Genomic DNA, 14,044 nt, shown 5'->3' on the forward strand with positions numbered 1-14,044 from the left:
ATGTATTTTGTAAGTGTAATCACACAGCCCTTTTGTGACTGGCTTATATCCCTCAGCATCCTGTCTTCCAATTTCATCCATGTTATAGCATGTATCAGAATTTCCTTTTTAAGGCTAGATGATATCCCATGGTACATATATATCACATTCAGTTTTTCCATTTACCTGTCCGTGGACACTTAGGTTGCTTCCACTTTTTGGGTATTGTGAATGATGCTGCTCTGAACAGGGGTGTACTAATATCTTTTCGAGACCCTGCTTTCAATTCTTTGGGGTCTTTACTCAGGAGTGGGATTGCTAGGTCATATGGTAGTTCAGGTTCTGGTTTGATTTTTTTTTTTTTTTTTTTTTTAAGGAATGGGTGATTCTGTTGTCTTTACCATGGGCAGGATTGCTGCAGACAGACAAAGGGCAGCAGTGGGATGTCTGGGTGATGGCTCCTGAGGCCATTCAGTGGAGAAAGAGACCTGGCACTGAGAAGTGCAGCAAAAATCTGCTGGATGAAGGATGTTTAGTAAGGAAGATAATATGCAAACAAATAATTGCACTAAGCTCGGGTGATTTATTAGGGGTGTATAAAATGTGATGGTGGATAAATAGAGCAAAAACTATGGAGGATAAGACTAAGAAAAGTGGGCAATATGTTTTAAGTATTTTCTCTAAAATAATAAATTACAGATGTTTATGAAGGCTCTTCTATAATATTTCTTATTGCTTAACAAATAAGTGCTTATTTTGAAAAACTCATGCATGACAGAAATGTGTAAAGCAGAAAGTGAGAGTCTTTGCCTCACCATTCTGCAGGGACAATCACTGTTAACAGGGTCCTGTAGACTCTTCTATGCATAATCTAAGAGGTTTTAAAAGTGATTTTAAGTGTATCTTTGTGAACATGGGAAAATTACTGATTTAATATGTTCTAGGCATTTTGGGGTGGGGCAGCTTTTGTTTGCAAAAGTGGAACTCTGTTAAGGAAAGCTGCCATTCACAAAAATGAAAATTAATCCCTTTGTTTATTAGGAAAATTTTATAAGTTGTATTAATTGATGATTCTTTTTAAGATGGCTCAAATTTAGAATTATTAAGAAAATAAAGTCAGTGTTCCTTGTTTTCTAATGAAGTGTTGAGACCACCCAAATAGTGGTGGTTAGCGTTTATTTGGAGAATTCTGCCTTTGCTTTAATGAAAAGACTAATTCCTTAAAAATCCATGGTGGCAGGCTGGTGGTGGGAATGGCAGGGCACAGATTTTATTATATTAAATGCCAGTCATCTACCTTGGATAACCTATATGTTAATTTATTATCTGATTTAGTATCAATCAATTTTTTAATAAACACTGACTTCCTATAAAATAACTGAATATTCTGTAGTTCATATTACAATATCTCGACAACTGAAAGCAGCTTCTTAGAAACTAACCCATATAAGACTTCATATTTCATTTGTGGCTTCGGCTAACATTGGAGGGATCTCCTGGTAGGAAACCTTAAAACTCTCTGTTAGTGCTCTGACAGATGAAGCTAACCTCATTCATGTAAGTGAGGTGGCTGCATAAATAAAATTTACAGATAAATCCCCAAACTTAGTTACCCTTCATGTCCTTTTCTAGGGCTGCCAGTAAAAAGTAAAATGTACTAATGCGTAATGCCATGTATAGAACAAAGTGAGGTACAAAAATGAAGTGCTAAAGTCTGCTTGCCTCTGTGTCTTCTGTGAGCCTTTGAAGTGGGGGCTATTTGGGGCAGTGTTGTATAATTACATAATAAATGACAGAAGTCTCAGAAGGGGAAAAGGGTGTAGAGGGGTTGGATTGATCCACAGACTAACTAATGAGGCCCTGCCCAAGCACATTCTAGCAGACAAAATTGAGAAACAGCTGCCCATTGATGCTGTGCACACTAAGGCCAGTATTAAATAAATGTTTTTCAGGTTTTCAATAAGCAATATTTTTCTATAAAATACCTCATCTTTTTTGAGCCATAGCAAGAGCTGGCAGTGGATGAGTATCTGTTATTTTAGATTTATTTTTCTCCTCTGTGTTACAGACAGTATAATAAATTGCGAAACCTCCTGAAGGATGCGCGTCATGATTGCATTCTCTTTACTAATGAATTCCAGCAGTACTGCTATCTCCCTCGGGAAGGAGGAGAATCCATGGAAAAGTGGCAGACGAGGTATGGCAGTGAATTGCTGTAAGTGTTCACATTGATCATCTTCTGCAACTTCTTTATCATTGGTACTTGGGAGTTGATCTAAGTGGTAGGCTAAAATCAACAATTATCTCTGAAACCATGGTTAATGGCGAAATGCTTAAAATGTGCCAATATTTTAGATATGTCATTTGATACATAACTGATGTATTTTAGAAATTGTAATTAGAGAGGTATAGTACCCAGAGTAAGTTTGCCCCAGACCCTAACAGCTAGCAGGGTCATTCCAGTGATCTAGAAGTCATAACTTTAATGCTTGTAAGTGTGTGTGTCAGGTGGAGGGGGAAGCAGCGGGGAAATGGCTTGCTTTTAAGCTAAGATTTCAATTTTTCTGGTATAGCTCTAATATCCAAACCAGTCTTATAAACTTAAGCTGGTTAATTCTGATAGAACTGTTTTAGCAAGAGCAGCGTCTAGTTTATTATATCCTTCTAAAAGCAGAGCCTGAAGTAAGAACATGGTGTGGGTTGTTTACTTCTGAGGCGATTCCCATAAGCAGGAGTGAGAGAGTAGGGGGAGTGAGACAGACGAGGGGAATCAGTAAAGGATGAGTCACTGCCATGGGAAACTGAGGCTCAGTCCTGCCAGGACCCTCTGAGAAGCCGAGCAGAGTGTGCCTGAAAAGTCACCTCGAAGGCAGAGGCTAGGGCTTTTAGTGAGCCCCTCTTTTAGCTGAGGATCACTCGCCAGGGGTAACTCTACTCACTGGGCTCTTGAGCGGGGACGGAACTGCCCACCCAGCCACAGCTAAAGTCAAGTGGGCCTAGGGCACAGGTTCTCTTCTGTAGAGAGCAAAAGGAACTTGAAACTTTAAAATGTCTAATCTAGACGAAACATTTAAATCATCTTTTTCCTTAAATTTTTTAATCTGTATAGCCATGAAATATTTAAAATCTTTAAAGCAAAATAAGCACTGAGATATAATGTGTCCTTGATTATAGTCCCTGGTTCTCACGGGGTTCAATACAGAAAGGGAAAAGCAAATATTGCTCTAGGTTGGGTTATTTGTGAGTACTCATAATGGTCACACTTCTAACTACACAGTCTCACACATAGTTGGTACTCAGTATGTGTTGGATGATTTTTTTTTTTTTTTTTAACTTCTGGAACTAAAGGAACCTTGTATAGTCTTAATTTGCAGAAAGGGAAACAAGTGCCCACAGAAATTGACTGTCCAGGTTTACACACTTCATTGGAAACATCCAGTCTTGAACACACATCTCTAGACTCTTGTTCAATTCAGATTCTTTTCAGGAAGGTTTTCAGACATTTTTCTGGTCCCACGTCAGACCTTTGAGCTTCAGCTACTTGCAACCTACCTTTTCTCTTAGCTGAAGACTTGTTTCTTTATCTTTTCAGCCTCACATAGCTTGTTATCCGTGTGGTGCTGTGTCACTCAGCCCTCCAAATAAAAAGTGGTAACAGATGGCAGAGCCCCATGGTTTCTAGGCCATATCAAGGAATGAAAGAGGTTGTGGTGGTGGTTGGATGTCTTAGGGAAAAAAAGGTGTCAAGCACTTTTTGATTCATCTTTGTATCCCCCAGAGTACCCAGTCTGGGGTGTGTTTATAACGGGTGTTCAGGAAGTATTTGTTGAATGAATGAATGGTTCTCTATATAAACCAAAGGATAGCAGGTTAAAAGCTAAGTGTGAAGTTGTGAACGATAGCTTGTATTTGTCTGCCTTGGAGGAGGGCTCATGTGCCCTTTTCTTTTCTAGGAGTATATACAATGCAGCCGTTTGGTACTATCACCACTGCCAGGATAAGATGCCAATCATTATGGTGACAGAAGATGAAGAGGCAGTTCAGCAGTATGGAAGTGAAACAGAAGGAGTGTTTGTGATTTCTTTCAAGGTATTTCCAGCTGGTGTGTGTGTGTGTGTGTGTGTTCGTTCATTTCTTCAGTAGTTCCCAGCTGGGGTATGTGTTCGTTCATTTCTTCAGTAGTTCCCAGCTGGGGTATGTGTGTGTGTGTGTTTGTGTGTGTGTGTGTGTGTGTGTGTGTGTGTGTGTGTGTGTTCATTTCCTCAGTAGTTCCCAGAGGGCTCTAGATCCCTTTGGCAATATAGAAAAGGGAAAATAAAGAATGAAGGAGGCTTCAAGAAGTTTCATGTCTTTATTGCTGCCCAGCAGCTAATTAAACTTGACTTCAGCAAATCTGGGCAAACTACCTGTGACTGTAAGGCCTACAGTATCCAAGGCTTCAGCCCAACAAGTCCCCATTTACAGTAAACTCATGTTTATAGTTACAGCAATAATAGTACTAGTAATGATGATAGGTTGAATCTAATAAAATTGCCAGTATTCTGTTGTTTTTGACCTACAAAATGGCAATTTTACATGGTTTCTGCCTAATAGCAATAGCCAATATATATATATATATATATATATATATATATATATATATATATATATATCTATGCCATGCACTGTTTTAAGTATCTTATTTTATTTAATTCTTGCAACAACCGTATCATGCAGTTGTTATCATCCCCATTTTCTTGGTGAGGAAGGCAACTAAAGCACAGAAAGACTAAGCAAGTTACCCAAGGTCACATGGGTAGGAAGTGTTAGAGCTGGGATTAGAACCCAGGCAGTCTGATTTCAAAGCTCTTAACTATCATGCTTTTCTTGCCTCCAAATTATTCTTCTGAATACACACGAAACACAATTTTAAAGGTCAGTCTTGTATCTCCACAATTCTTCACTCTTCCCCACTTATGAGGGTGCACAGAAGTTGAGAGGAACAAAGGGGAAGGGGCGAGATGTGATATTGTTTATGTGAAGACTGTTAAGTCAGTTTGGTGTACAGATCATAGATAGCAGCACTATCGGTGAGTTACTTGGGCTGTCTTAGCAAGACAGTTCTCCTATTTCTTTTTCTTTTTCTTTCTTTTTAGAGAGAGGAGGGGAGGGGGAAAGATAGGGAGAAAAAACATCTCATCAATTGGTTGCCTCTCACGTGCCCCCAACTGGGGACCTGGCCCACAACCCAGGCAGATGCCCTGACAGGGAATCGAACCAGTGACTTTTTGGTTCGTAGGCTGGCGCTCAGTCCACTAAGCCATACCAGCCAGGGCAGTTCTCCTATTTCTTAGGTATCTTTTGTTAGAATAGGATGAGTATTAATCTCTTGATCGATTTCTGGTCTCTTCTGTCTTCCCATCTGGTCAGTCAAGTTCTAATGGTAGATAACTTTTTTTTTCATTCAGAAATTAGAATGAGGCCCTCCATTACCCCTGTCAGTTTACAGAAAGTCTAGTTGGATTTTGAATTGTAGATTCTATAAAGCATTCCCTGGAGCATGTGTTGCTAAAGCTTTGCCAATAGAATTTTCTTGGCCCTGCTGTAAAAAAGTGTTGTGGCGTGCCAGAGAATTCCAGGGGCACTGGATATTAATGGCAGTGTCACTTGTTTACTCTGTGGCAATGCATCATGTGTTGTTCCCACAGAGGACAGTTGACTAAAATTACATTTTTCTACTTTTTGTGAAAATTACTTTTCTTTGTAGTTCAGTGGTATAGCACAGTTTTCTTTTGTGGAGCATTTCTTAAGCAAACTGTGACCAAGGGCTTCATAGAGGCGAATGATGGCAGGAAGAGAAAGAGAGAGACTGTGGGGTTGAGATGAGAAGGAAGACCAGTATTTTCTGTGGAGACCTGAAGTTAGATGGGGAAGAGTGAAGGCAATGCCTGCTCCGGAAGAGGTGGTGTATAGTAATGAAAGTTAATCTTGGTAACTTTTATGCCTTCTCATTATAAATTCAAGCCTTGGGTAAAAGTATTGGGAAATTTCCACAAAAGAAGTCCTTGATTTAGTGTTATTTACATAAAGTCCTCAATTTATATAGTATTTACTGAATTGGGGACTTTTGGATGAATTTATTTCATTATATTCATTTTATTTTGTTTAAAGCCTGGGGCTTTTTTATCACTTCTTCTAATCTTTCAATGTATTTATTTGCAGGTTAGGGGTAAAACTTTATCAGTACTTTTTCTTTGGTGTTTTAGCTATCAGTTTGCCTTTTTAATGGATATGTGGAGTTGTACCGTGGCTTATGCAACAGCTATCGCTTAAGCAAGCTTTACTTTCAATTGTGCTGTAACAGACCACTGTATATTTACTTCTCACTGAGTTGCCTATTTTGTTTCATACTAGTCACATTCTTGTTTTTAGTTCCTTTTAATTTTAATAGTTTAGTTTATAGTATTGTTTACTTACTTGTTGAGTAAAAATGCATACATTTAAACACACATATACACATGCACACACCTATGCAGACAACTTTTACCAAGGCTCCTGTACCTTCTGTTGGCTTTCCTGACCTCGGTCACACAGTTTTCTTAATTAAGTCTTCCACCTCCCCAGCTGTACCACAGGAGCAGCTGTCACTAATCCTAAATATTTCCTGTTCTCCTTAGAAACAGTTAAACCCAGCTTTTAGCAAACCATTGACATCTGAGGATCATACTCATGGTGGGCAACAGTTGCTTTTTGCCCTTGTAAATTGAGCAGAGACTAATTCTCAGTGCTGAGAAGTGATAAGTGACCGCAGAACTGGGGTACTGATGTACAGACAGAACTTCTGGAAGGACTAGAAAGAGAGGAAGCAGTTTGAACAGGACCCTGAGATTAGTGGGAGAAATGTTGGAGTCAACAACAAGGATAATTTATTTTCTTTTTACATTGAGAAAAGAGAATGTGCTAGGCTCTACCTTAGATTTAAAGCTGAGTTAAAATCACATCTAAATTTGATTTTATTTAGTGAGAGTCAAATATTTGAGGGCATGTTCTCTGGACACAGAAGAGTAGAAGTAACACAGCCAACCTCACCACACTGTCCTCTTGTGGGTGGTCTCCTTGGGGTTTTGTCCAGGGCCTTTATTTACGCCAAGATGTGCAATAATATTCAGTAATATTGGTGGGGACTCCAACCACTTGTTTCAAAGTTATGTTTCATACAGGTCATCACTCTAATAGTAACCATGTGACCTACAGGAAGGAGTATTACTACATGTGTGGGTCATCATGGAAGAAGACTCGGTCCCCTGGGAGCACATGAAGCGGGGGAAGCCTGATACCACAGAATGCTTTGCTCATTTGACCTTCCCCTCTCTCTTCTCATTTGAAATTGCCAGTGGATTGGGGGAAGGGAAACATTTCCTTATACACTTTATTCCCCGCGATTTTTATGTGCTCAAGTTTTTTATAAATTCCAAACATTTCAGGGTAAAAAAGAAGACAAAAAGGCACATGTAGGTGCTTTTTCTATCCATTGTAGGCCATTACCTGCAGCAACAAGATACATATAGACAGGCAGACTCTGTGTGTGTGTGTGTGTGTGTGTGTGTGTGTGTGTGTGTGTCTAGAGAGGAAAGAAGATTTGAAAATTCAGAGAAATCAGGGAGGTGGTAGGAACAGCCTCCCTAGGGTTTATTTGGCAAGACTTCAGGGATTCATGAGATGATAGAAAGTGAACTGGCAGCATGAGGCTTGGGAAAGTAATGCTCATTTGACACATCTTCAAAACTGCACATCAGCAGTTCCTGTTTGGGATCTTTTATAACGCTACTATAATGAAGAGTTATTCTCTTCTGACCATGTTTCTCTTGTGTCTCTATTGAATGCAGAATTACCTGGACAATTTTTGGCCTGATTTAAAAGCTGCCCACGAGCTTTGTGATTCTATCCTTCAGTCTCGACGGGCAAGAGAGAATGAGAGTCAGGACAGCCATGGGAAGGAGTACCCAGAACATCTACCCCTGGAAATATTAGAGGCTGGCATTAAGTCTGGACGCTATATCCAGGTGAGGTGTTAAGAATGGGCACCAGAACCAGCCAGTACATTTATTTCTCTTCTTTACTTGCCTTCTGTCACTGGTGTCTAACAACAAAGGCTGTAAACAAGGTGAGTATGAGTAAGCCAGGGCCGATGATGTTTCAGATGCTTTGGGAGTTGTTCTTCCTGTAGAACATGGCTGTCTGGTTGGAGCTGCTCTATGATATTAATTGGGTTGTATATTGAGTATCACAGAAGTAGCCTTGTAATGCCTCCTGTCACTGGGAAAGAGAATGTATTTTTGAATCAAGGTCTGGATGTTTGACCAAATTGTAAAATTGGTGAAATTTAGCTTCTTCACTCTTTCGCCATTTTCCCACCCTTTTCAAGGGCCCCTTTTGACCCCTCAGGACCCAGAACTCAGATGTTGGCAGGGTCTTGAGAAGAAATCATATAAAATTATTTAGATTTTAAGTTTATGTGTCCTTGTTTGTGTGTGTGTATGTATCTACGAGTATGCAGTTTTATCATATGCATAGATTTCTGTATCCATCACCACAATCAAGTTGCAGAACTGTTTTGTCTTGGATTTTACCTTATGAACAAGCCACTCAGGCGATTTTTATGCAAGCAGAAGTTTGAGAATACCACACTGCAGCCCCTCCCTAAAGTGTGGGTATTTTAAATGGGTATACCTAGAGGGGCTAATGCTTCCAACTTGGAAGTAAAGTTTACAACGTTCCTGGGAGAGAAGGTTTCTTAAAGACCACTCATCACTAGGTAAGGTAGATCCTGGCACTTTCAGCACTTGGTATAAGTAAGAGTAGTTTAGAATGATGGTGTGTTCTCCCGAGGAAAAAAAAACATTGGTGATGAACATTATTCCTAAACAAAGGGATCACAGACTTTATAAGAATATTATGGGGAAATTTCCATGTAGTTTTTAAAAACTGCATCTTTTGGAGGTAAAGCAGGCAGGAAAGAAAATTTCACATTGATTTTAATTATGATTTCAGGGAATTCTGAAAGTCAACAAACACAGAGCACAAATAGAAGCTTTTGTGCGACTTCAAGGAGCCAGCAGTAAAGATTCAGGTTCAGTATAAACCTTACATAAATCTCCATACTACCTTTTCATTCTGACATTATGCAATGAAAAAAGCAAAGTTGAAATTGTCACATCACGTATGCAGTGTCAAATATCCCATATACACTGGGTGTGGTGATCATGAGTTGTTTTTTTCCCCTCATTTTTTGTCGATAATTTCTGATTTTATTGTCATAAACTTTAAAAATTATAATAGCTAATATTTTATTGCGTGGTTACTATATATCAGGTACTTTTCTAAGCACTTAACATAAATGTTATTATTTTCCACCTTTTATACATGAGGGATACACAAGGCTACACCTGAGGAAACCAAAGTCCAGAGAAGCACAGTAGCTTGTCCAAGATCAACACCTGCTGAGTTGGGGGCGGGAAGGGCTGAAACTGCCACCAAGACAGACATTGCCCTGAACTGCCTCTTGTGCTCTATCACCTCATTAGAATCACTAAAAAAGTGGAAGGAAGGAAGGAAGGAAGGAAGAAAGTTGTATGGTGGAGCGGAGTGTACTTCCTAGTTCTGCAATGAGTAGGTGAAAACAAACCCTGACAGTCAAGGGAGCCTGGCTGAGTCGAAGGAGAATGAGAAGCAATGGCTTTCTCGAGGCTTCTGCTCAGCAGAACCATCCCTATCAGTTCTGCAGTATCCGCAGTTCATCAGCCTACTTGTCACCTCTGGCTCTGTGGCCCCTGCAGGTGTGTGACAGAATTCTATTGTAGGCTTATGTGGTCTTGTGCAGGGAACTGTTCCCTACCTTAAAGGATGATTGAGGGTGGCCCTTCATGAAGACACATTGTAAAGTATGACATGGTGGCCATATTTCTTCATTCCTAACCTGTGGAACAAAAGAAGCTTTACCTGTTTTTTGAAAGGAGGAAGCTTTTCTTTGAAGGAAGAAAGCCAATTAGACCTCAGATATATTATGTGTGAGGTGCCTCGCTAGTGTGGCATCCCCCTAGACTTCATGCGGTTTCTCTGTGCTATCCCAAACACAGGTTTAATTAGTGACATCCTAATCCATGGGGTGAAGGCTCGAAACCGCTCGATTCATGGAGACATGGTAGTTGTGGAACTGCTTCCTAAAAACGAATGGAAAGGAAGAACCACTGCCCTGTGTGAGAACGACAGTGATGACAAGGCCACAGGGGAGTCCCCAAGTGAGCCCATGCCCACAGGTGAGCCAGCTGGAAACTCACTCAGCCATTTTTCTTGTGTTATGTTTATTTTTCCTCCCTCAACGATCCAGAAATATTGCAATTATTAACATAAAACATCATTCTTTTCCCTACACTATCAGTTTTCCCTCTGCAGGTTTATTTTATTCTCATCAGCACCCAAATATGCTGTAATATCTCCCATCTTAAAACAAAAAATCCTCTTGAGCCCTACATCCCCTGCAGCTAGCACCCTTTTCTCTGCCTTAGTTTATGATGAGACTCAGTGAACCAGTTGACTCTGCATTCTCTCTGCTTCCTCTTTACTCATTTTCTCCCAAAGACACTACATTCAGGTGTGCCTCCAAAATAAAACCTTGACCTCTTGTCAAGGTCACCAGCGACCTCATTGCCAGCAGTCCTAGGCATCTGTAATCTGCAGCCTATGAGCCACTGCCTCATCATTGGCTTCTGGGTTCTTCCCTTTCCCTACTGGTTGCTCCTTCTCAGTTCCTTTGCTGGTTCTTCTTGAATGCACCTAGCTCCTCTCTGGGTCTTTTTTCCTGAGCATTCTCCCTAGGAGAGCTCATTCACTCCTCTAGCTTCTATCTCCAGTCCAGACCCCTTTAGCCTCCAATCTTGTCTATTTGGCACCTTCTCCTGGTCTAATGGGCATCTCAAACTTAACATGCCTAGTAACAAATTCTAAGTTTCCACCTCCAAACCTGCTTCTCCCCTAGTCTTTCCCATCTGCATAAATGGCAAGTTCATTCTTACAGTTGGTCAACCCAAAGACCCTGGAATCATCCGTGAGTTTTCTTTCATCAGCAAGTCCTGGCAGCTCTAACTGAATTCAGTCACTCCACACTCTGCCACTTCTCTCCTAATACAGCCCACTAGAACCCCTTGGCAAGATTTCCCAGCAGCCTCCTCACTGGTCTCTTGCTTCCAGCCTTGCTCTCAGATAGTCTTTTCTCCACCCAGAAGCCACAGTGAGCCTTTTAAAAGTCTAGGTCTTGCCACGTCTCTACTCAAAACTCTCCAATAGCTGCTTCCTATTTCTCTCAGAATAAATTCCAAAGTCCTTCCTCTGGCCTGCAAGGTCCCACCAGCCTGGGCTGCCTTCTGTCACTGTCTTCTTCATCATTCTGTTCCTGCCATATTGACCGACTCATCCTTTCCACCACCGGAAGCAAGCTGTCCCCAAACATCCTCACACCTTCTTTCCTCACTTCAAGTCTCTGCTCAAATGTTACTTTTATTTAAAATAGCTGCTACTTCTGACCCTTTATTACTCTTGGTCACCTTACCCTTATATATTTCTTAGCAATCATCTCTACCTCACACATGTTTATGTTTTACTGTTTCCCACCCCCACGGGCACCCAGACTACAATGTAAATTCCAGCAAATGAAGGACTTTGTTTTCATACTGCTATATTCCCCTCACCTAGAACAGAGCCTGATTCCTGACAGGGGCTCGGTAAATGTTTATGAAAAGAAAATATAGCACTCACCTATTAAAGTTTGTTTTTTTCAGTCAGTGATGACTAAGTGTTGTGTATCAGACTTAAATGATTTGTATCCTTTTTAGTATATCATGTTTGGCCAGATGATCTTGGCTGGTAGGAAAATGCAAGAAAAATAATGAAAATGCACAGTTGAGGGCACGGATTTTAAAAAGTGAAAATCATTGACTTTTCCCAACATACCTAAACCTGAGGTCGATAAGGTAAGGTCAAAAGAGAAAGCGGGACTAATGGATTCTAAATGTCACATCAAGCCCCTCAGAAGAAAGGGCATGCTGACAATGTCATTAAATATCTTTTTAAATCCATCTTAATCATAAAATGCTAGGAAGGCAAATGCTTAAGCACCTCTAGATTTGTGTTGAAGTGCTTGAAAGAAATGGGACATTGTGTTTACTGCTTTCTTCTTCACAGCTTAACTAGTTGAGTCCAGGTAGGTGACATCTCACCACTTAAGGTTTTATTTATTTATGTTTTTTCCCACAGGTAGAGTGGTGGGCATCCTTCAGAAGAACTGGCGGGATTATGTGGTGACATTTCCATCCAAAGAAGAGGTCCAATCTCAGGGGAAAAATGCTCAGAAAATCCTAGTTACACCTTGGGATTACAGAATTCCCAAAATCCGAATTAGCACTCAGCAAGCAGAAGCCCTCCAGGTAGCTGACATGGTACCCTTACTGTTTTCTTCCTGTCTTTGCCAGCTTTTGAGCAGTACCAGAAAACATTGTTAATTCCTTTGCATAAGAAAAGATAAATTATTGATGGCATCTGGCATTTGGGATCCTGGTGTTTTAAAAATTCGAAATATATAGAACCATCTATTACATAGTCCTTGGTTAATAAATGAAGGCCAGAGAGAAACTGTCCTAGAAAGAGCTGTGTAAGACAACTAGAGAGAACATACATTATCCAGCTGTCCAACACAGAAACTTTGAATAGATACACTGTGCCAACACTAACAAGCTTTCCTCTAGCAAGCGATATAGAAATACAATCACTCTGCCCTGTAGAGATGATGTAGTGGTACTTCACAGAATCGATTATCCATAAAGGAATATAGCACCAGAGAGAAGATATAAACAAGAAGGTTAGAAATTAACCTTTACTGTGGTGAAGAATGTAAGCGTCACCCAATTTGATTTGCCTGATGCTTTGCAGTTTCTAAATGAGACACTGAAACAGGATGTCCCCACCAGTAACCTGGTCATTGTGTACTTTTACATCTTGAAGCCTTATGTGGGTTTTCTGAGGCCAGCTGGGACTACAGCTTTCCTTATCCATGGTTTGCTGGAAGTTTGGAACATTTGGGTTCAGTCACACTGGTACCTTCTTCCCCACCGAAAGATGTCTTAAGAAATTAGAAAGTAACACACACACACAAAATGAGATTTTTGTTTTGAAATTTAATTTTGACTGTGCTCATAGATGAGTTTTTCCCTTGTGTTGCAAAAGTTAACTAAAATGTGTTACGGTTGGCTTTCTTCAACTGAAATTTTCAGCCCTTTTATTTGATGTGGAGAGGTGATGCCTCCTTTGAAAGCATTGAGCCAAGCATTTATAAACTATTTGGAAATTTACTAAAACAGGAAGGTCTATTTTAAAAAGCACCCATTATTTGCAAATTGGCTACTCTTTGAGCTTGGTGTAGTTTAACACTTGTTTGTTTGGTGCTTCTAATTGATCCACTTAACTCCTGGCGCCGGGCTCTGTTTTTTCCTGTCCTTTTCTGCAGGACTTCAGGGTGGTTGTGCGCATTGATTCCTGGGAGCCGACATCCATGTATCCAAATGGACATTTTGTGCGTGTTTTAGGAAGAATTGGAGATCTGGAAGGAGAAATTGCCACCATCCTAGTAGAAAACAGTATTTCGGTTGCCCCTTTCTCAGAAGCTCAGGTCAGATTTCCATGAGAATGTTGGTCTGGTAAAAGACATTTTGTACATTTTCTGTTTGCCTTATCATTAAGAAAGAAAAAGATATTTGTTCTATGTCACAACCCACTCTCTAAAGCCACAGAAAATGGAAAAATCTCGCTCTTATTTATTCTGTTTGGACCAGATTGAAGTCAGCTTTAAGTGCAGTTATTTCCTATTGCATCACAGCTCTTAAAATTTTACATGTTCCAACTGTGCTTAAAAATGGTTTTTCAATGTCATAGTCAGTATGCGTCCATCCCCAGAAATTACAGGGGTACCTAGTTACAGACACGCCTGGCTCCCTTCTCTGTCATAATCATTCAACTGCAAAAAACTGCAGGAAGCAGC

At 40.3% G+C, this 14,044-nt stretch overlaps 1 protein-coding gene across 1 annotated transcript in view; it reads left to right on the top strand.

Moving 5' to 3' along the window:
* The window catches only part of DIS3L (DIS3 like exosome 3'-5' exoribonuclease), a 32,155-nt gene that overhangs the window by 8,916 nt on the left and 9,195 nt on the right, over positions 1-14,044 (top strand). The window contains exons 3-9 of the mRNA XM_090270800.1: positions 2,048-2,176; positions 3,933-4,068; positions 7,845-8,021; positions 9,010-9,088; positions 10,095-10,274; positions 12,268-12,437; positions 13,514-13,675. Coding sequence (XP_090126926.1) covers positions 2,048-2,176; positions 3,933-4,068; positions 7,845-8,021; positions 9,010-9,088; positions 10,095-10,274; positions 12,268-12,437; positions 13,514-13,675 — 1,033 coding nt within the window. The remainder of the gene's footprint in view (positions 1-2,047; positions 2,177-3,932; positions 4,069-7,844; positions 8,022-9,009; positions 9,089-10,094; positions 10,275-12,267; positions 12,438-13,513; positions 13,676-14,044) is intronic.

The sequence above is a fragment of the Furipterus horrens genome, unplaced genomic scaffold (genome assembly GCF_987537825.1).
Source record: "Furipterus horrens unplaced genomic scaffold, mFurHor1.1.pri manual_scaffold_3, whole genome shotgun sequence".
In the NCBI taxonomy this organism is placed as follows: domain Eukaryota; kingdom Metazoa; phylum Chordata; class Mammalia; order Chiroptera; family Furipteridae; genus Furipterus; species Furipterus horrens.